The sequence below is a fragment of the Buceros rhinoceros genome, unplaced genomic scaffold, assembly GCF_000710305.1.
Source record: "Buceros rhinoceros silvestris isolate BGI_N320 unplaced genomic scaffold, ASM71030v1 scaffold4704, whole genome shotgun sequence".
In the NCBI taxonomy this organism is placed as follows: domain Eukaryota; kingdom Metazoa; phylum Chordata; class Aves; order Bucerotiformes; family Bucerotidae; genus Buceros; species Buceros rhinoceros.
Window position 1 is genome coordinate 25,668 of NW_010408689.1, and position 20,306 is coordinate 45,973.

At 41.8% G+C, this 20,306-nt stretch overlaps 1 protein-coding gene across 1 annotated transcript in view; it reads right to left on the bottom strand.

The window, feature by feature from the left end:
* KIAA1211 (KIAA1211 ortholog) overlaps nt 1-20,306 on the bottom strand; it is a 40,710-nt gene that overhangs the window by 2,943 nt on the left and 17,461 nt on the right. The window contains exons 3-9 of the mRNA XM_010134943.1: nt 11,954-12,118; nt 10,449-10,517; nt 8,881-9,063; nt 6,154-7,172; nt 3,971-5,640; nt 2,285-2,475; nt 1,021-1,186 (exon numbers count right to left, since the gene is read on the bottom strand). Of these exons, the coding sequence (XP_010133245.1) occupies nt 1,021-1,186; nt 2,285-2,475; nt 3,971-5,640; nt 6,154-7,172; nt 8,881-9,063; nt 10,449-10,517; nt 11,954-12,118 (3,463 nt within the window). The remainder of the gene's footprint in view (nt 1-1,020; nt 1,187-2,284; nt 2,476-3,970; nt 5,641-6,153; nt 7,173-8,880; nt 9,064-10,448; nt 10,518-11,953; nt 12,119-20,306) is intronic.

The following is a 20,306-nucleotide window of genomic DNA, read 5'->3' on the forward strand; positions in this document are numbered from 1 at the left end:
CAGCCTGTAACGTAGGAGTAGCTCTGTTCTAGCTTTTACTATTACAGATCAGATAAATTAATTACTTCATTGCTTTCAGCAGTTGCATTCTATAGTTCTTGGCTTGGAGCAGTACTGAATAGATTCGGCAGATAGGTGTGTTTCCTTTCAAAGAAGCCCACACTGTGTACTGTGCAACTTGTAGAAAGGTTTCTTCAACACCAATCTGTCTGTACTCTTGTCTAAAACCTTTTGCCTAGGACTCTGTTAGCTAGAGAATCACTAGGGAAGTCTCTGTTTCAGCGATCACCTTATACCACCTTATATTTTGGGAAAGTATTTATTTTAATATGTCTGCCTTTTGAATATGGAATTGTTTAACTGAAGTAACAGATAAAGTAGTAGGTTCTGGTTCCAACTTCCATACTAAATACTTGGCTGGGAGGCAGAAGTCCTAAATTCAAAGTGGCAGGCTACCTTCAGCTGAACTGAATTGATTAGGTTTTGCATTTTTTGAATGAAATGAGAATACTCATTCCGAGTATTCTGGCATGAGTATTTCTCCTTGGCAAACTGGGAGGTGTAGGAACACAATATGCTTCATTTCCTACACACATACACTTTGTAGAAGTGAAGTATCATTCCTCCTCTATGCTAACACCCAATCCAAAGGCAAAACAGTACTGCAACTGCAGTTTACAGTAATTCACATCCCTCTAATGTGCATTAGTCATGTTCCTGAAATACTGTTGGATATGGCTTGGGGACACAGATGAGTTTTTTTAACTTGAACTTGGGCATTTTTAAGTAAACGCAGTAGTGCAACTTTAAAACTCTGTTAACATTATGTATGTCCAGCATAATGGCCAGTACACGAGACTGGGAGAAGTTGTGTTGCTCCTTGTTGAAAGAAAATGTGTTTGTAATTCTAGGGATAGTATATGAAGAAAAAAAAATCATTCATTTACTTTCTCAAAAACATGTAATACTGTTTCTGAAGTGCATTATTCGTAGAGTCAATCTCAGTATCTCACACTGTACCTGTTACAGAAGTTGGAAGAGTGTTCGACTTTTTCAATTGTTCCCTTCTTTCTAGTCTTGACACAGCAGTCTCAATTTTCTTCTCTCCTTCTTGAGTTGTAGATTTCTGCAGTATGCTCGTTTTGCTGCTGCTGCTTTTATTATCTGACTGATTACTTACAGCAGCCTAGAACAGAGAAGGAAAACTGCTAGATGAGAAACAGTCTGTCCTGTAATGGCTACAACTAAGAGATGTCACACTTGATGCATCACCTGTCCTTTCCTTAACCTTCTTTTCTGGCAAAGGATCAAAACACTCTGATAATTCTAGAACTAACAGTTATTAAGAGACTTAAAAAAAACAAAAAACCCCCCAAAAACAAAAAAAAAAAACCCAAACCCCACACCACAAACAAGAAGTTAAATTCATCATGTGGTCATTTCAGTCGAAATACTGAACAGTTTGAGCCAGCCCTACCTGTTAAATACCTCACTAAAACTACATCTGTGAGCAACTTCGCACCCATTTCTGTTCTCTTCTGCCAGTTATCTATGCAGTTATGTACGTGTCCCATCAGAAATTTGGGGTCTCACAACAAATATTAGAATATACTTAGTTATCCACATAATCTCCCTTTTTACCATCGGTGGTATCTCTATAGAGCATCACTGTTTGTGTGGCATCGCTTCTGTACTCTTAAGTAGAAGTGTTTTTCTTGCTAATATAAAACCATGGATAGTAAATCGCTCTCTGGAGAACAGGAAGGAAGTGAGACTTGAATTCAGTGCCTGCTTTAGGCATTCGGATGTTTCACGTGATGATTCATTTCGTTCATTTGTTTGCATTTTATCCAAATAATATGCTACAATAAAAATTAACTCAAACTTACTAGTATTCACCTATAAATCAATATTCCAGGTGTTATTCCCCAAGCATGAAGGCATAACATCTTGTTTACTCAAGCCCTGAAAGAACCATGTTGCGTACAATCTTTCTGTTCCATCACCTGGGCAGTGGTCATGTTTATCACTGCCATTAACTACCACCTGATATGCAGAGTTCACACTAAAATGGTCGTAATATTGCACAGTATTTTCTCCTGGGGGTCTCAGTTTTGTAAAAGCAAACTCCAAACTTTCAGACTACGTTTTTACTCACTGTTATTTTAGCTTTTATGAAATCTTAAGACCTTAAACAGAATTCCTTTTCACATAGTAAAACTAGCTAACAGTTATAATTACGGTATCAGCAGTTCTAATGGGCAGGTTTCTAATGATTGTTTACATTTTCTTTAGCCAGCTTCTCTGCTTGCTTTGCCTCTCTGGCTTGTCTCCTCTCTTCCCTCGTAGCTTGCTGCTCACGAAATCCCTTTTGCTTTTGAAGAGCTAATGTAATCCAAAGTGGTTGTGACGTTTCAACTTTTTCCATCAGTTTAGAGCCATCTAAAGAGTGCCTGCTCTGGAGGACGGGCTTTTCTGAAAGAAAACACGACAAGGGGTTGAGTCATGCACATCTCTTGTCTCCAGCAAACCTGTTCAGTTTCTCCACCTTGTGAAAATTCTGGAGCTAAGCCCATCGACTGCCTTGCCATTCAGAGACCTTCGTGGACTGTGTGTCAAATCCGGAAACAGTTCCTACACCCCAAGCATAGAACCTAACTCAGTGCTCTCATATAGCTGTTCAAATTTATCTTTTTTTTTGTGTGTGTGAAAAAGCCTACCCCAGACACTTAGACTTAGAGGCTTATTTAACTACAAATACTTGCACTATGTGAGATATTTAAGTGAAAATGATACCTGTGCGTTGATTGTTTGTAACTCTGATGAAAGAGATCTGGCCACTACGTACTGCAGTTCCCTGGTTTTCCAGCCGTAATTAAGTGAAGAAGAGTGTCCAAACTTTGGCCAAAGGAAGGGGGCTGAAATGATGCACTCCTGTAAATGCAGCCCCTCTTAAAAAAAATAAAGCTTTGTGTCTTGTTGGTTTTTTTTTTTTTTAGTTTTCACTTGAGCATTGACTTTCTATACCCCACATGAAACGGGGGCTAGCACCCAATGGAGAGCTGTGAGTAGCAGGGAGAAGCACTGGGGTGCAAAGGTGCTCCTGCAGAGCTCAGTGAGCACTGAATCCCTCAGCTGGCCCAGGGCCTGCTCTCCCAGGCAGGCAGCTATGCCTCAACTAGTTTCCATAAATCTTCATTTTAAAATGAAAGGAAAAAGTGTAAAAATATTGTAAAAAAAAAAAAAAAAAAGCAGTTCCACTGAGATACCGTTCTGGAAGCGTCTTGATGCTGGTAAAATTCAAGAATGGGAAAAAATTGGAATTTCCCAATGAAATGCTGAAATCCTTGTTCTTGTGAGTGTCCTTACGTTAATAGGATAATTTTTCTTCTTGAATAGAATACTATTTCAGGACACAGGCACTTTCAACCCACTATGGCTACTGTAATTGTTTCTATTACTGAAGAGTGCCTCTGAAATGCAGATTCCTGTGCCAGCTATTTTGGGTTACATAGAGAATTTGCCCAGGGTAGGCGCTGTAAGGGGACCTAGATCTTAGTATCTTTTAAGCTAGACAATATTCCCCTAAAAATTAAAAACAATATAATGTAAATTACAAAGTTTATTCCCTCCGTTCTGATGACACCATTACCCATGGAATACGGAGTCCATTCTCTGACTACCTAGGTAACATCTCTGCCAAGGAGAACACTCACACTTCAGTTACCTCCTTGAAATTAATTTTCTCAAGCAGGTCGCAGTAGTCACACTGAGTTTGTGTGGTTTTGAATTAAACTGTGGGGACAGGAAGTTTCTTTCATTCAGACACCCCTAAGCAAAGTAGTGGCACTCCACAAACAACATGCTGGCTAGAAATTATAGCTTAAGACCAGATGTCTTCCTCTGGACCTCCAGTAATCTCATTTTGGAAATGCAGACAACAGGTAAATGACCTTTGAAAAATACGTACCTTTCTTCAGTGGCTCAGGCTTTTTGTCATTTTTTTCTCTCCATGGAATACTTATAGATGGGAAAAATGACTTCTTTTCTCTGATTTCTTCCTCTTCATTTTTGTACTCATTGGATGGTGTGGGGTGCACTGCTTTTGCTCTGTCATCTTTTCTCCAGCCACCATCTGATTCAGCTTTAACCAACCTTTGCCCTAGTGTATCAGCTAGGTTTGATCTGTTAATTTTAGAGAGAGGAGACGATGGAGGTGTCTGACTGGTGGTGGGCTTTGGAGCTAAAGCAGGTTTCTGTGGGACCAGTGACTTGCATGTTGGTTTCTCGTGAGGGGGTAAAGCACTCTGGCTGGTGGCTGGTAGGACCACTGGTGTGCCCACTGGTTGTGAAATCTCCACCACAGTAACTGAAGAGTCTTTTGAGTCTTTTAAATTAGCAGGGATGTTTGCTCTCCCCATGCCAGGGGAGGTACTCTCTTGTGAAGCAAAAACAGCGGATTCTTTCTCACCTTCTGTTGTAACTAGTGGGTCAGGCACACCATCAAAACTATCTCCTGCACTGTATCTTTTCTTTTTCCTTTGCTCTGCCTGTTGATCATAATGGAAACGTAAAGAGTAGTTTGTCCTTCGTAACTTTATCCCAAAAGGAGAAACATTTTCTTCTCCGTTTGGTGCTGGCTTATCTGCTTTTTTGGTGCCATTATTCTGCTGATTTTCCAGAGCGCCGGGAAGTTCTGCCTGGGGTAACTCTTTACCCGGAGGATGAGGAAAAGATGGAACAAGGAAAGATGGAAGATCTTTTGCAAATTTACATCCTTCTGTGTTGTCTGTCACTTCACTACGGGGTTCCATTTTCTCTGTAGCCTTTTCAGCTAAGTTACTGTTAGAAGTGGAAGCCATATCTTCCTTTGAATCAGTAGATGAGCCAGGGATTCTCCCTACAGCCACTGTTTCATTGCCTTTTGCCGTACTTACATTCTCAGCTTCTGAATTGGTTTTTGATGCTTCTGAGAACTTCTGCCATGCCGGCGTTATTGAGAACTTGGCGTTTGCAGAGAGGGTTTTCCTCAAATTTCCGTGGGGAGCACCCCGTCCTCGGGGTGTCCAGTCATCACTGTGTCTGCACACACTTACTCGGTCTCTCTCATTGTATTTGTTGTTCTCTGCGTTCTTTAGGATTCTGGAGCGGATAGACGCCCACTCAGCCAGTACAGCCTGGTTGTTCAGTGACTCCTGTGCATACTTCATTTTACTGCTGCTGGGCTTGGGATCCTGGGTTTTTTTGGGGGCCTTCTCTGGTGAAGGAATATCTACATTTTTTCTCTCTTCTGATAAGCCAAGTAATGACTTACAAGCTGTGTCCTTTATCTGATCCAAGTTAACTGCTGTGCCACACAGCTGAGCTCCAGTAACCAAAATAGCAGTATGGGGCACACACACAGATGACGGGAGCGTATGAGAGCCCTTGCTGGCAGTGTGCATTCTGCAGTCTTTGACGGATGGAGAAGAGAGTCCTGCTCCTTTGACAGGCATGACTGGACTCAGATTTACTTTCTGAAATATGATCTGTTTATCTCCAGAAGACACTTGAAATGTGAAGGGTCTGGATGCAGTTTGTCTTTCATCTACTTCTTGCCACCGAAGTTCTTCCCCTATTCGCTTTTGTTCTTGAGCCTCAACTTCTCTCTTCAGTTTCTGGGCTAGGACTTCTTCTGCTGTTTTATTCCCTTTTTCTGGCTGTTTGAGTTTTGAGGATTTTGATCCTTCCTGGAGCTTCTCCTCTACCAGATGCCTATCAGCTCCTCCAGAACACAACTGATCCTTGTCCTGTTGTTGTTCCAAGGATTTTTCTTGTTGGTTTTGCTGAAGGTTTTGTCCTACTGTGTCTACCTTCAGCTCTCCCAGCTTGTTCCATTCTTGTTCATTTTGTTCCTTCTGGTGCTTCAGTTCATCTTGTTGCACACCCTCTGCACTTTCCATGTGCATTTGTTTTGTGAGCTTGTGTCTTCTCTGCTCTTTCCGTTTCTTGTCCATTACTTGCTGGGGTTGCTCCTTCTCTGTCTTTTCTCCTCTCTCCTTCAAATGCTGCCTTTGTTCCTCCAGCTTCTTCTCTTGTTTAAGGCTCTGAGATTCTTTCTCCTGCTTCAGTTTTATGTCAGCTTCTTGAAGCTGTTTCTCTTCTAGCTCTTGTCTCTGGATTTCTTCCTTGTTTTGTTTCTTGAGTTCTTTTTGTTCCTTCAGCCAGTTTCTTTTTTCTTCCTCTTGATGCTGTTTTTGAGTCTTGTGTTGCCTCAGTTCTTGCAGCTCTAGCATCTTCTGCTCCTCCAGCTCTTGTCTCTGTTTCTCCTCCAGTTCCTTGCATCTCTGCTCTTCCCACTCCTGATGCTTCTGCTCCTCCAACTCCTGACGTCTCTCCTCCTGCTGTTCCTGGAGCTTCTGCTCCTCCGGCTCTTGTCTCTGTTGCTCCTCCCGTTCCTGGAGCTTCTGCTCCTCCAGCTCTCGTCTCTGTTGCTCCTCCCGTTCCTGGAGCTTCTGCTCCTCCAGCTCTCGTCTTTGTTGCTCCTCCTGTTCCTGGAGCTTCTGCTCCTCCAGCTCTCGTCTCTGTTGCTCCTCCCGTTCCTGGAGCTTCTGCTCCTCCAGCTCTCGTCTCTGTTGCTCCTCCTGTTCCTCAAGCTTCTGCTTCTCCAGCTCTCCTCTCTGTTGCTCCTCCTGTCCCTGGTGCTTCCGCTCCTCCAGCTCTTGACCCTGTTGCTCTTCCAAATCCTGCCTCTGCCTCTCCAGCTCCTGGCACCTCTGCTCCTCCAGCTCTAGCCTCTTTTCAGCCTCCAGCAGTTTACTCTCCTCCTTATGGCATGTTTGTACTTCTGTTTTCAAAGATATCTCTCCTTTAAGGAGATACTGCCTCCTCTCTTCTTCACAACGCCTTCTCTCCTGCTCTTTCTGCATCTGCTCAAGTTTTTGGCACCTTTGTTCTTCCATTTCTCTTTGTTCTTCCATTTCTACAATCTGCCTTATTCTTTCAGCTTCAAAGATCCCCCAGTGATCTTCAATTTTTTTCTCATCTGCCAGCTGAAGTTGCTTGTGCTCATCTCTGTTCTGGATTAGCTTGTCTGCTGTGATGTGTCCATTATAACCTGGGTATCTGTCTCCATACAGCTCAGTTTCTAGATCCTCTGGCTCAAATTCTGTTATTGTTAAACTTTGTGATCCCTAAAATTGGGAGACAAGTTTGAAGTTACTGAATATTGCCTATTAGCTTGTTATTCTTTAGAGTGGACAATCAATCAGTTGCAATCAGTTGCAAATGCAAAACAACTTTTTTTGTGTGTGTGTGTGTGTGTGTGTGTGAAACAATGATTTAGATCCAGAGCCAACACACCCACCCTAATTTATGGTTCACATCATCACAGATCCCATGTTTTTCACCTCTTTGGGTAACAGCCTTTAAAAGGAAGAAAACATCCCAACAGTATTAGAAGTGTAATATTAAATACAGAGCCACCATTTGGTGTATGTGAGCTAATCCAAATTGAGACTTACCATTTCAATATACAGAAGACCAAGGAATAGTGCACAAGTTTCATACGCCTGTCCTACTACATAGAACTTCATCCTTTAAGCCTGAAATAATTCACACCTGCTTAAGGGCATTGTTTTGCCAGTTCTTTCATGGCAAATCTAGCTGTTACTTGCAGAGGCAGAAGCTGTTGCCTGCAGAAAAGAGCTCTGCAGTGCTAGCCAGGCAGGAACACTGCTCAAGGAAACACAATTTGGTTGCTTTTCAAAAATCCTGAGCCAGAATATCTTCCTCATTAGCTGTGCTGAGACTCCAGTTCTGTTGCAGGAACTCTGGGACCACACGTGGACAGAGGCTAGAGCTCCTCCCCAGCAATATTGTACTGCATGAGGCGTGTGCAGACTGCTCACTGGATCTCTGTGCTTGCCCCACAGCCCTGGCACGTGGGTGCAATACCTGCAATAAACCAAATGCAGATCTTCTTCCCAGCTTACTCCTGGCCTCTGCAGAAACATGGTCTGAAGATGAGCTGCACCTGAAGAGCGTTTCCCAGCACTTTGCTTGAGAAAAACAGCTCAGCTAATGCCCTGTCTAGCTATTGTTTGTTGAGCTGTCATTTGGCTCCAGTGAAACATTCTGTGTAAACAAGAAGTTTAAATTTAATGTCTTCACTGCAGGAGTGATAAATGCAAGTACAGTGGTGCGGAAGAAAGGACAGTGGCCTCTCCTGAACCCTGTATTAGTTGAATAGTCTTGTTCCATTTACAAGCACTAGTAAGATGTCAAGATAAAATACAAAATAGCCATGCAGTAAGGGCACAAAGCTAGAACCTGATCATTCACTCTACAGCTGTAGCAAGAGCTGCATTAAGTCTTACTCTATCTTATAGGACAATGATATTATCACAGTCACAACCTGCGCCAACTTTAGAGAAACTAGGTTTTCTCCCAACCAAATTTTGCACTGATTGCCTATACCAGAGCAGCATTAACAGTGGCAGATACCCATCAGACCTTTATGACCTAAGTTTTTTTACTAGAAAAACTAGACTCAGAAAACTTTCCCGATGCAAAATCCTAGTCTAAGTACTTCAGGTGTAAGTAATATTTATCTCAACTGGCTACATAAAAACTTCTTTGCGTTTTCTCTCCAGTTGGGGTTTCGTCTTTAGATCTCTATCTTAATTTCAAGACAAAATGAAAGAAGCATACATTTTTGTTTTGCCTTGAAAACACAAGATTTGTTAAAGAAACTTCCAATAGCTCTCTCTGACAGTGTTAATCACATCGTAAAACATTCCTCTGTCTATAGCTACTCCTGGTACACTCAGTTATGGTTATTTTGTACCCAGATCCAAAAGCAAACCCACCCCTCTCGCAGTTTGACAAAAGATTCAATACCTTTGTTAATCTTTTGTGCTTTCTTGACATCCTCTGCTTTTTTGGCTTCACTGACAGCTTGTGTTTAGCTGCACTGTTGTCTAGACGAGCAATAGCCTGGGGAACTGCATCCAAATTGATTGTTTCAATTGTGCCAGAATAGGAAAACTGCCTTTTTGGCCGAGATGATTTGATGGGAGTGACCTGTTTGTATCACAAGTGCAAGAAGCTATTATTAAGCTATTTGTTCCATTTAAATAAATAAACAAGACAGGCGCGCTCTCACACACAAGCCTTTGCAGTTTTGAATTTAAAGGAGTTACTAGCAGAAAAGATTTCAAACCCTGTTTTTCCATTATACAAGTTGGGAACTTTGCACAAGAAAGTTACAGCTGTATTATTTTCCTGATTTCCAGTATTACAAGTCTATACTTTTCACTTAAAAATTACTTAAGACCACTCTAACTGAAGTTTTTTCACAATTTAACTATACTCTGAAGTTACTGGGATTGGGAAGGGCAGAGGCAGAGTTTTAAGCAACATCAAACGCTGAGACATTTTAAAGTTTGCTTACTGTAGAAAAAGGTATCTACATCTTTAAATAACTTAGATTATACAGCTTAGGCAAGAGCAAATCAGATTGACTTATCTATCTAAGCATTATAATAGAACAGCTACAAGCTGTACTATATGCCTGGGAGATGACTGCGGTATTGGGTCTCAGACTGGTACAGTGCCTCCAGAAAACCTTCCCTCTGCAGTCATGCAGAGTTGTCCAAGCTAAAAAATAAAGACAACACTGGCTTTGATTGGTGCTTTTTTTCTATTGCCCTTCAAATATTTGGGTTCAGACAGTGCAAATACAAGCAAAGTGATTTAGCGAGACTCCTCTCACGAATAAACACAGTGGAACTGTATGTCTAGACATGTAAGAGTGAGCATGCCATCAGCATCTCCCGTAAGTCACAGAGCTGTCATCCTGAGACTTGCATTTGGCACAATCCAAGTGGAAAAAGAAGACAGAAAAAAAAGAAGAGAGAAACATCATCTTGTAAGGAAAGAAAATTACAAGTATTGTTTTCAAGACGGCTCTGTAATCTTCTGAGGTTAAACATATGCTAAGCAGGGAAGCAATTATTTAAAAACTGATGGAACATTTTGCATATGTTTATTGAATTACACGTAGGCATAACAAAGTAGTAGAAATACTTCTGAAAATTATGGCTCTATGATTAATACATCAAACGCATGAATGCTGCAATTTATTGCAGTGGAGACTGAGCTCTGCTGTATCCTGCAACCAGCCCTCACAGATTTCTCAATCTTAGTTATTGCTTACTTACTAGCAGGAATGCTGCAATTGATTGCAGTGGAGACTGAGCTCTGCTGTATCCTGCAACCAGCCCTCACAGATTTCTCAATCTTAGTTATTGCTTACTTACTAGCCCCAAAACTGCACAACTTTCACATAATCTTGGACGATTAATGAAACAATTAAATAGGTATTAAAGCAAAACCCGACTGTCAAGCTTCTACCAACTCAAATTAGAAAGGAACTCAGTGCAAACGAAGGGTAAAAGTTTTTTTACCTTTTCTTCCACTTCATGTCCTGTTCCAGGAATATTTCTTGTTCTCAACAGGTCTTTAGTGTCAGTGGACTAGAAAACAAGATTACCAGAGCTAGCTATTAAAATGTAAAGGATCTAATAAATATGGTTCAAAGGACTTGAGAAATCATGCATGTTAGGGTAGGATTTCTACTCTGTTTCCTGTCACTGCAGAATTGATGGATAAACAAGTCTTGTTCCTAAATGCTATGAGTTTCTCTTTGCTGCTCCTTGAATCACTGCTGTCTATACAGAAGCAGATGCTGCTACAGGACACTACCAAAGGTAGAACACTCACACTTCCTTAACAAGAAAACCAGGTTCCAAATCAAAAGAAAGAGCAGAGCTTTGCAAGATTTCAATCAGCTCTTACCTTTATTTTCTCCTGACCTAGACCTAAGGAAACAATACAGGAACCTGGTCAGGCGTTACCACTGCTGCAAGGAGTTTCAACTCCAGATTCTGGTGATGACTCTTCTTACAAAGCAAACCATGCCTGGCTCCCTGACAGATCTGACCACAGCCACGAGGGAAGTGGTCACAGAGGAACTATATTGCCCCTTGAAGACTGATGAAGAATTTGGGCCACCTAGGCCATAAACCTCCCTTCTGTGTGTTTGGCTGAATATAGGCATGAATTGCAGAGGACACTTACTGCTTTGCCTTTTACACAAGCAGAGGTTCATGCCCTGGTGTCCCTCCAGGATCTTAAGAGCTGCATGTGCGTGGTGGGTTGCTGCATGCTTTCCCCAAGGGTTCCCAGGCATAAAGTCAGTCTCCTCTGGACAGGGAAGGATGTCCTTCTGTCCCCCTATGGTCCCTTCAGCCACACACAGAACCAGTCTCGCCTTAGAGGATGGATTTCCAGTGAGCTTCCATCACTCACTGTTTTCTTCACTGTCTAAACAAGACCTTTCTGGTTACCTGAATGCCCACAGTTCTAGCATCAAAATCTTCATGGATCATTTGAATAATTACTTTAATTATTTTAGACATTTAGATTTAGGGGGTGTTCCACAATGTTTCTCCCGTTCCTTGCCTTTGGTTCCTATCCATTAGAAATACGGCCGTTTACCCCAAGACCCAGGATTTTACAGATTTAGGTTCCAGACCCCTCTCATTTTTCAATGACTTTCCTTTTTATCGTTTGATGCTGTGCACAACTTCCCATGCTCAGAAGTCCAGGTTTCAAGACATTTTCTGTCTCAGAAAAATTTCCTATCTTTTAGCTACACTGCGAGTGATGACTGCACTGCTGGACGTTCACAGCAAACATTCGAACTGGTAATTCCGTGGGACACATCTCAGGATGCCGAGAGCACGTGCTTCTCACCAGTCTAAGAAGCACGAGCTGAGAGCTCCCACCCACACCAAAGAGCCCACTAAGCTCAGCTGTGCCTCAGTGGAGACATCTGCTACGCCCCAGTGAACTTTACTGTTTTAGTAATGGTTATAATGCCATGAATACATTGATTTAAAGTGCTTACTTTATTACCACTGTCTGAGATCGCTGTGTCCTGCTGAGTCTCAGTCTCCATGGGACTACCAAGAAACACATCCTCTTCTATACTAGCATTTGCCTCCCCCATTGTCCTCACAGAAATCGTCATTTGTGGAGGCTGCCCAAATTTTATATTCTTGGCCAACTGTTGCTGAAAAATAAGAAAAGAAAAAACAAACAGAAGTAGTATTTATATTATGAGCAAAACAAGCCAAGTCTAGCACGTACCCTTTCTCCACCTGAAAGCTGCACAGGAACATTCAGGGCAACTTCTGACCCTCGACAAAAAAATAGCAGCTTGAGGTTCACATTGCTGCAACATGGTCTTCTTCCTCCCCACAAAGTGACCATGGTCAGGAATTTACTGGATGATTTATGATTTGGGCTGATCAACTTGATTTCTTGTCAGTATCACCAACTTTTGCAAACTTAGTGAATTTTGAAACTTTTTTTTTAATCTGTGTCTTTGTTTACAAAAGCTAACTATGAAGCCTTACTGCTGCAAATAAGTAAGATTATGAGCCAAGCGTACACTGAGAAGCTAAAACTGCCCCAAAAGGCAACCTCCTCTTTCTTCTCCAGCCCCCAAACCCTGCATCTCATGCATCTGTAGTTCTTAAAGATATCCTTAGTGTAACCTTTAGTCGTAAGTTTTAGATGTTAAGGGTCTGGCATAACCCTGCCTTGGAGGAGGCAAATTCTCAACAAAGGGGAAACCCAGCTTCTTTGAGGTGCTTGATCTCATAGGGACAATACACAAACTCAGGTCTGCTCATGCCCATGGGTGCTGCCACATCACCACTTTTGCACAAAGAAGTTTATGCAAGGGATGTGCAGTAGGTAAATAGATAAAAGAACAAAAGAACTTTCCCACTCTTTATTTTCCTTGTTGAAATAACCTTCTCTCAAGAGTTACAAGAAATGGACTAAGGAACATTTTTTGATAGATTTTCTTCCTGAACTATTTCAGGGAATCATTCTCAGTTAAGAAGGAAGTGACTGTGAAGTTATTTTCCTGCTTTACTCTCTCTCAAGTACAGAAAATTCTCCAACAGGAGCGCTCCCATTTCTGTTTCATATTGCTGTGAACGTCTACAGTTCAGAGACACTCAATTCAACTGTGCCGCTTCTACTCAGTGGAATTGTCAAGGACATGGACCACTGACATCAGTTTGCCGTTAGGAACTGCAGTAGAGTGGAGTAGATAGATAGCACGTAAAACAAATACGTATTTTTTTTTCCTATAGCCCAGAATCAGTAGCACGGCTTAGGGAAGCATGACTTAAGGAAGGGAAGATACGCTTTAGTAGCAGCAGACAGACCTCTAAAAGGATTCAGGTCAGATCACTCTTGCTTGCCTTTGTTGTCCAGTGGACTAGAATCATATATAAAGTTTATCCACATTTCCCCAAAACATTACCAGATTCCTGAATTGAACTATAAAGACCAAAAGTACATGCAGAAACTCCTTATAATCAGGTCATTAAATTAGAATAGTTTCTCTCGGTCTCCTCCTCAAGTTGTGCATTATTTATGCCCATTTGGATTTTGGCAGAAAGTAACGAAATTCATCTAGTGCATGTTCTAGTACATCTAGTACACAGCAGAGTTTTATTCCCGCAGTGCACCCGTAGTCTCAAGGCAAGGGTTTCACCAAGTCCTCCTGGCCTTTCATGTTAGCAGTGCAGCTCTCTGACTTGAAATAGTACATGTTTTCCGTTGCATAAATGGGAGCTGGAGAGAGCAAACAGGCTGTAAGGATCTATTCCTGTAGGTCCTCTGATGCTAGCAGGCACTTATTTCAGAACAGCTTCTTAATTTGAGAAAGTGTTTTCTAAGTTGAGGCTGCTCCTCTCTTCCTCTGAATGTCAACTAGATATTCTAGTCAACTAGACAACTAGTTCTCTCAGCCAGAAAACTGCAACTGTCAGCATTACCTGTAGCAACTACCCAAGAAACTAAGGATTTGTGCATCTGTACCATGGTGAGGACACGCACGCATGTACATATTGCCTGCAGTGTGTTTTGGAGGAAGGGATGGTGTGTTATCCTCTTGATCTTCTGATCAAGTTCTTATAGAATCACAGAATCGTTTGGTTGGAAGAGACCTTTAAGATCATCGAGTCCAGCCGTTCCCCCTGCACTGTCAGGGTCTCTAAGCCATGTCCCTCAGCACCAAATCCACAGTTTTTAAACATTCCCAGGGATGGCTATTCCACCCCCTCCCTGGGCAGCCTGTTCCAATGCTTCACAACCCTCTCGGTAAAGAAATTTTTCCTGATATTTAACCTAAATTTCCCCTGATGTAACTTCAGGCCATTCCCTCTCATCCTGTCATTCTTAACATGGGAGAAGAGACTGACCCCCACCCCCCCACAACTTCCTTTCAGGTAGTTGTAGAGAGTAGATAAGGTCCCCCCTGAGCCTCCTCTTCTCCAGACTAAACCGTCCCAGCTCCCTCAGCCGTTCCTCATAGGACAAGCTCTCCAAACCCTTCACCAGCTTCGTTGCCCTTCTCTGAACACATTCCAGCACCTCAACGTCCTTCATGAAGTGAGGAGCCCCAAACTGGACACAGTGCTCAAGGTGTGGCCTCACTAGTGTTGAGTACAGGGGGACAATCACTGCCCTGCTCCTGCTGGCCACACTGTTCCTGATACAAGCCAGGATGCTGTTGGCTTTCTTGGCTGCTTGGGCACACTGCTGGCTCATGTCCAACCGGCTGTCAACCAGCACCCCCAGGTCCTTCTCTGCTGGGCAGCTTTCCAGCCACATCTCCCCAAGCCTGTAACGCTGCAGGGGGTTGTTGTGGCCCAAATGCAGGACCCGGCACTTGGTCTTGTTGAATTTTGCACAATTCTTGGTCTAGTGTGCAGTAAAATGCACAGTGGGAGCAGTGTGGTGATAGTGCCATTGTGGAGAATGTTCCGTACTTGAAAAAGAATGACCCTCTTAATTGTCATCACGGATGCTTGAGGGTTCTGCTGTAAAAAACACGTATTTGCGTATATAAAAGTTTAAAATGTTCTTTTCCTAACATTTCCAGGAAATAGTCTATCCTCTATATTTATGGACTGTATGCAGTTGTGGTTTTTAAAATTCCTTCAAAGTTTTGCATCAGACTTGCATCAATTAGTTTGAAGATTGAAGAAGAAACTCTAGTAGTCCTCACATTCCTTCCAGGACAGAAGACTCTTCTCTGTGTTACTTACTTATTGGTCTTTTTTAGCTTAAAGAAAGCTCCACTAATAGTTCTCCACTGGCCAATTTCTTTCAGTGCATTCTAATCTCCAGAGCTGAGGCTGAATTCCAAATGTCAAAATCTCAAATAGCTTAATGTTACCACTGAGTAAGTTTATTCTTATTGCTTTCAAAGAGCAATGTTAAACCTGCTCTTTGTTCTTTTTTTAAAAGTGTGCTTATACTGTAACTACTAAGCAATTATCCTTCCAGAGAAATTCACACATTCTCTACCTGGTCAATCATAAAAGCCCTAAAAATGCATCATCCCTGAAGGAAAATAAAAACCCACAACTTTTACTTGGAAGAACACACACAGGTAATCCAACCCAGAGATGGAGAGAGACATCAATTTAAGGTGCAAGGCCATTGAGAAGAGGCCATATTCCCTGAAAAGGAGCATCTGCTTTCAATTTCTCAAAATTTTCAGTTAGACATAAATTTCTGAACACAAAACTACAAATCCTCTGTACTTGAGAATTCGCTGTGCTGACAGCATGTGGATGATGGTTGCTTAAGGAGGATTATCAGCAACACTGATCATTAGAAATTGCAGGCATGACATTTTGTTCTACCGCTGCGCAGTCATGTGTTTAAATATTCTGTTGGAAATATCCACAGATGCATATTGGCCTCAGTTAAATGACCCTGGTCTCTTTTGATTTGTGCATGAAGGCTTGTAATTTAGCAGCCAGAAATTCCTGCTCTGAAATCTAGCTGTCAGCCAGAAGCAGAAGGAAAGAGATGAACGCTTCCTGCCTGCACCTTCCACTTCCAGCCTTAACAACTCCAACGGGCTTCCCCCATCCCCCAGTTTGCAGCTAGTGGACAGATATTTCCACAGGAGTTACAAACCGTTCTCAGCACCAAAAGAGCATGGCTACCACGTACGACAAGTACACCATGAAACAGCAGCTGGAGGGACCACATGCACAGAAAGGAGCTTCGGAATGAAATCATCGAGCTCCGCTCCAGATCAGGTTTACCTCATCCCTAAAATTTTTTTCTACAAGAGGTGGATGAGAATTTGTCTATTTGGACCCAATGCTGTGGCTGTCGTTGAGGTGCCGTTCAGTGTGAGGTAGGGCGCAGGGCTGCACATCTAATAAAGGTAATGAAATACTGGGAATTTAGGAGAAATGAAAAGTTGGCACTCATCAAATTTTTAAAATCTTCCTCAGTAACTGGACCACAACACAGGCCCACTTTTATTTCATGCAAAATAATTTGCTAAAATGTGATATTACTTAACTGACATCTTTCCAGTTGCTTACCATTAATAACTTCAGAAATAAAACTCCTGAGTCAAATTGCTCTGCATTGGTTGGCACCTGTAACAAATTAAAAAGCTTAGACTTTCAAAGCACTCTTTGTGTTTGGATGGGAAATGTCACGGAAGAAACTTTCCCTATTATCCGGCAGAGAGCCCAGACTGGGCTGTACGTATCCTCTTTCACTCCAGTTTGGCTCCTCTTCTGCGTACATGCCTGCCTGCATGCATGTTGGATTCAGCTTCCTGAAACCACATCGTTTTTATGCCTCTGTGCCTGGAGTGAATCCAACACCGGATCTGCCGAGCTGCCTTAAAATCATTAAGACAGAGTGTACTATTTCAGCTGATTCCATTCAAACAAGCCTTACAAGAAATGCTGGTTGTATTTTGCTTTCAACTCAACTATTTTTTTTAATCACTTTGCAATGCCTAGGTACATAAATAAATGAAATTATGTTTTCTAGAGATACATAATTGTGAAATAATGATGTAATCAGTAATAATTCCCCGAGAAGAGCCATACTGTTGAAATTCTACTTGGTCCTGTGCAGTCTCTCAGTGATCCAAAAATCAAATGCCTCGGCAATACATAAGAACAGGGCAAGCCTGTACTGAGATTTTCCTTGTAAACACTCCAGTGATTGGCATCTGAGGACTTTTGGAGTCAACAGCCAGCTGGGAGCTTTTCTTTTATGTTTTTTTTTCTTTGCTCTTTGAACTTTTATAAATATTTAACAAATAACAGTGCTGTATGAGAATGAATTCTACAGTCCAACTATGCATAAAGAAATACTTGTTTTGGTTTGAAAGTGTTACTATGTTCAACCGATGCTCATGTGTTCTCATGCTGTGAAAGACTGAATAATTGTCTTCTATTCATTTTCTCAATTCTATTCTTGATTTCATGCACCTCTATCACGTTCTCTCTCTTATAATTTCTTTCTAGGCTGAAAAGACAGTTTACCTAATTGCTCTTTCTATGGAAGTGGGTCCACTTTTTTTATCCAACCAGGAAAATCTGCAGCATATCTAAACAAGCAAAACATCTCACATAAGCAGGTTGGTTTTTTGTTTTAATCAAAGAGAGGTAATATACTGGAAAGCATCATGTGAGAAGTTATGTTGGTATTGCTGGAGGCTTTACAAAGTAAGCTAGATGTAAAATTAACATGTAAACCTACTGAAAAGCAAGGAAGTAAGAAGCATTACCACAAGTGTTTTGGATATAAAATGCAGGAAGGAAATTATTCCACACTCCATTGCTGGGTCAGCATGTTTGGGACATTTCCAAAATCTTTCTTGAAGTGTAGAGTCCAAAACTGAAGGAGCAAACTTTAGATGGATCTCTAGAGATATGTGTTTGCTGCAAATCCAGATGCAAATGAAGGTTTTGGTACACAGTGTCAATGAGCCACTTACAGATGCTCCCTTGTTAAGGGCAAGACTGTCTGGAGGAGCCTGAAGATACCTACAGGTGGCATTTGTCACCCGAGTCTCTCCTTGCAGAGTACCAAAAGCAAAGCAGATGCGAGTAAGAAAAATGGAAGCTCATTTCCAGGCCTTAGTATGATTATAGGAAAAAGGAAGTCTGCCTCAAAAGTGCTAAAATGATTAAGAAAAGATGATAAATTCCATTTATAAAGTCAAAACAATTATCAAAAGTGAAGAAAACAATTAGGCTGCAGTGGCAGTAGAACATATTGGCAACAAAGAAATTAATTGTAAGAAATATAAACCTGGGCAATCACGCAGTGAAAATTCACTCCCAATTCTATATAAGGCAGAGCATAAAGTTAAAAGATAAAGGCTTTGAGATTTAGCAAATGACTTTGTAGCCTTGTTGAGATCTGGGCAATATCAAATAGAAACACCACTGGGAGCAGCTGGAAGAATACAGGTGTGCAATCCACAGTAAGGGAAGCACCAGCTTGATCATTAGGTAAGGTATGTTAATGACTAAAACAAATGGTACCCAAAACTGAACAGTCATTAGGTCTGCCAGGAAGAAAATGATTTGGGACACTCATCATTACAAAGCCAGGGGAGTGTGAATTTACAAAGCGGTCCTTTACAATTTGACCAAGAAGTCTGGATTCCCAAGAGATGTTTTATCATAATTAATATCTGTGTAATAAACGGGTGTTTTACAAATTTACAAAGCAGAAGCCTTGTTTGTTTGTTTTAAACCATGTGGAACCACAAACCAGAAGACGTAGCCCAGTAATTTCTAAATGTAGTAAGCCACATGCCGTAGCCAACTCTTAACATTTCTTGCAGCTGACTGCCACAGCTTCATGGATGCCAGATGATGGAAGACATTTTCAATGAAGGCAAGAGGTGAAGAACAAGCAGAGGCAGCAGCAGTGCCACACCACAGTGTTGTCACAGCAAAAGGACGATAATGGCTTAGACACATCAAGATACTAATGCTCAACACGAGTTTCCTTTCTGTTTGCTACAGTTTTCGTGGGTCAAACAAAAACTGTCTTCTGTTCATTTGCTGACCATTTTTGGCAAATATCAGTAGATTAGGAAGAAGCCTCAGAGCTGCAAAATGCAAGAAAGTGGATCTAATGCATTTTGATGTAAGAACCACCCCAACCCACTCCCCACCACTAGCCTATGAAAGGGAAGGGTGTAAAAACAAGCTCCAAGAGTTTCTTTTAGGTTTCTTCTGACACATTGCTAGATTTAGATTTTAGACATTCCTTATGCTCACTCACAGTCCTATATTGCAAGTAAAACACCAGATCCCAGGAAGCTAAATGGGTACCAGTGCCCAGGTACCATCTCTTTGTGGGAGCGGGTTCAGGCTGACTTTCTACACTGAGCCTTAAAAACTAGGTAATGATAAATCTCAGCAGACCCAAAGGACAAGGAAAAGACTGCATCTGCTGCAGCAGATGGCTTGAGCCAACAGAAAACCACTTCAGGAGCCAGTCTGAAAGTCAATAAAAAGAAACGAGAGCTATTACAGAAAGAACTAATTTGCCTTGCACACATAATCAGAAGGAGATAATTCCTACAATAAGAAATGAACTGGTCCATATGCTGGTCAGCTGCCCAGGCGGCTGCAGAGTTTTGCACCCTTACACAATGTTTTTTGCAAGTTCATCAACACTCTGAAGTCAGCAGAAGTGCAAGGCAAGAAGGGGGAAACGCTTTGGTGGTCAGCAGAGTGAGATCCAGCACCATCAGTATTAAATGGCTTGCATTGCTTTTCTGACTTCAAAACCCGTTTCACCGTGTTATCAGTTGGGCTTGTAAGCACAGTGCCTCTTCCAAAAAAGATTTAAGTTTTCCAGGAATGTTCACCATACTACCCCCCAAAAATCCTGCAAAAGGTTAAAATCTGAAGAGTGTTTGTTCTTTGTTTGGAATACAGTGCGTTCAGAGCTAGCACAGGGCACTGAATCCTGGCAACACTGCTTTACTGAGGAGCATCTTGCCAGGCAAATGGAAAGCGGAAATGCTGAGCTTCCACTGTGACATAAAAGCCTGGGCAAAACCACAGTAACATGGCTGGTGTAACAATGACTTGGGACCAGGAGCTGGCCAGAGAATTGGTTTTAAGCAGTGAAATGCTCTTCAGGAGAGATGACTGTCTCTCTTATTCTGTCACTTGAAGAAATACAGATGTTCCCAGTGGGAGTGAGCTTGTGGGAAGAAACTTCAAAGTAGATACAAGCTTCTGATAACTGGAGATCAAATATCTGTGTTTTCTGTGACCACAAAAATCACACAGCAAACACAGTCTCCTTTTAAAGACTTTTAGTACCTCAGAAAAATAAGGATGAAGTACAGAGTGCATAAAACCTTCAGCAGG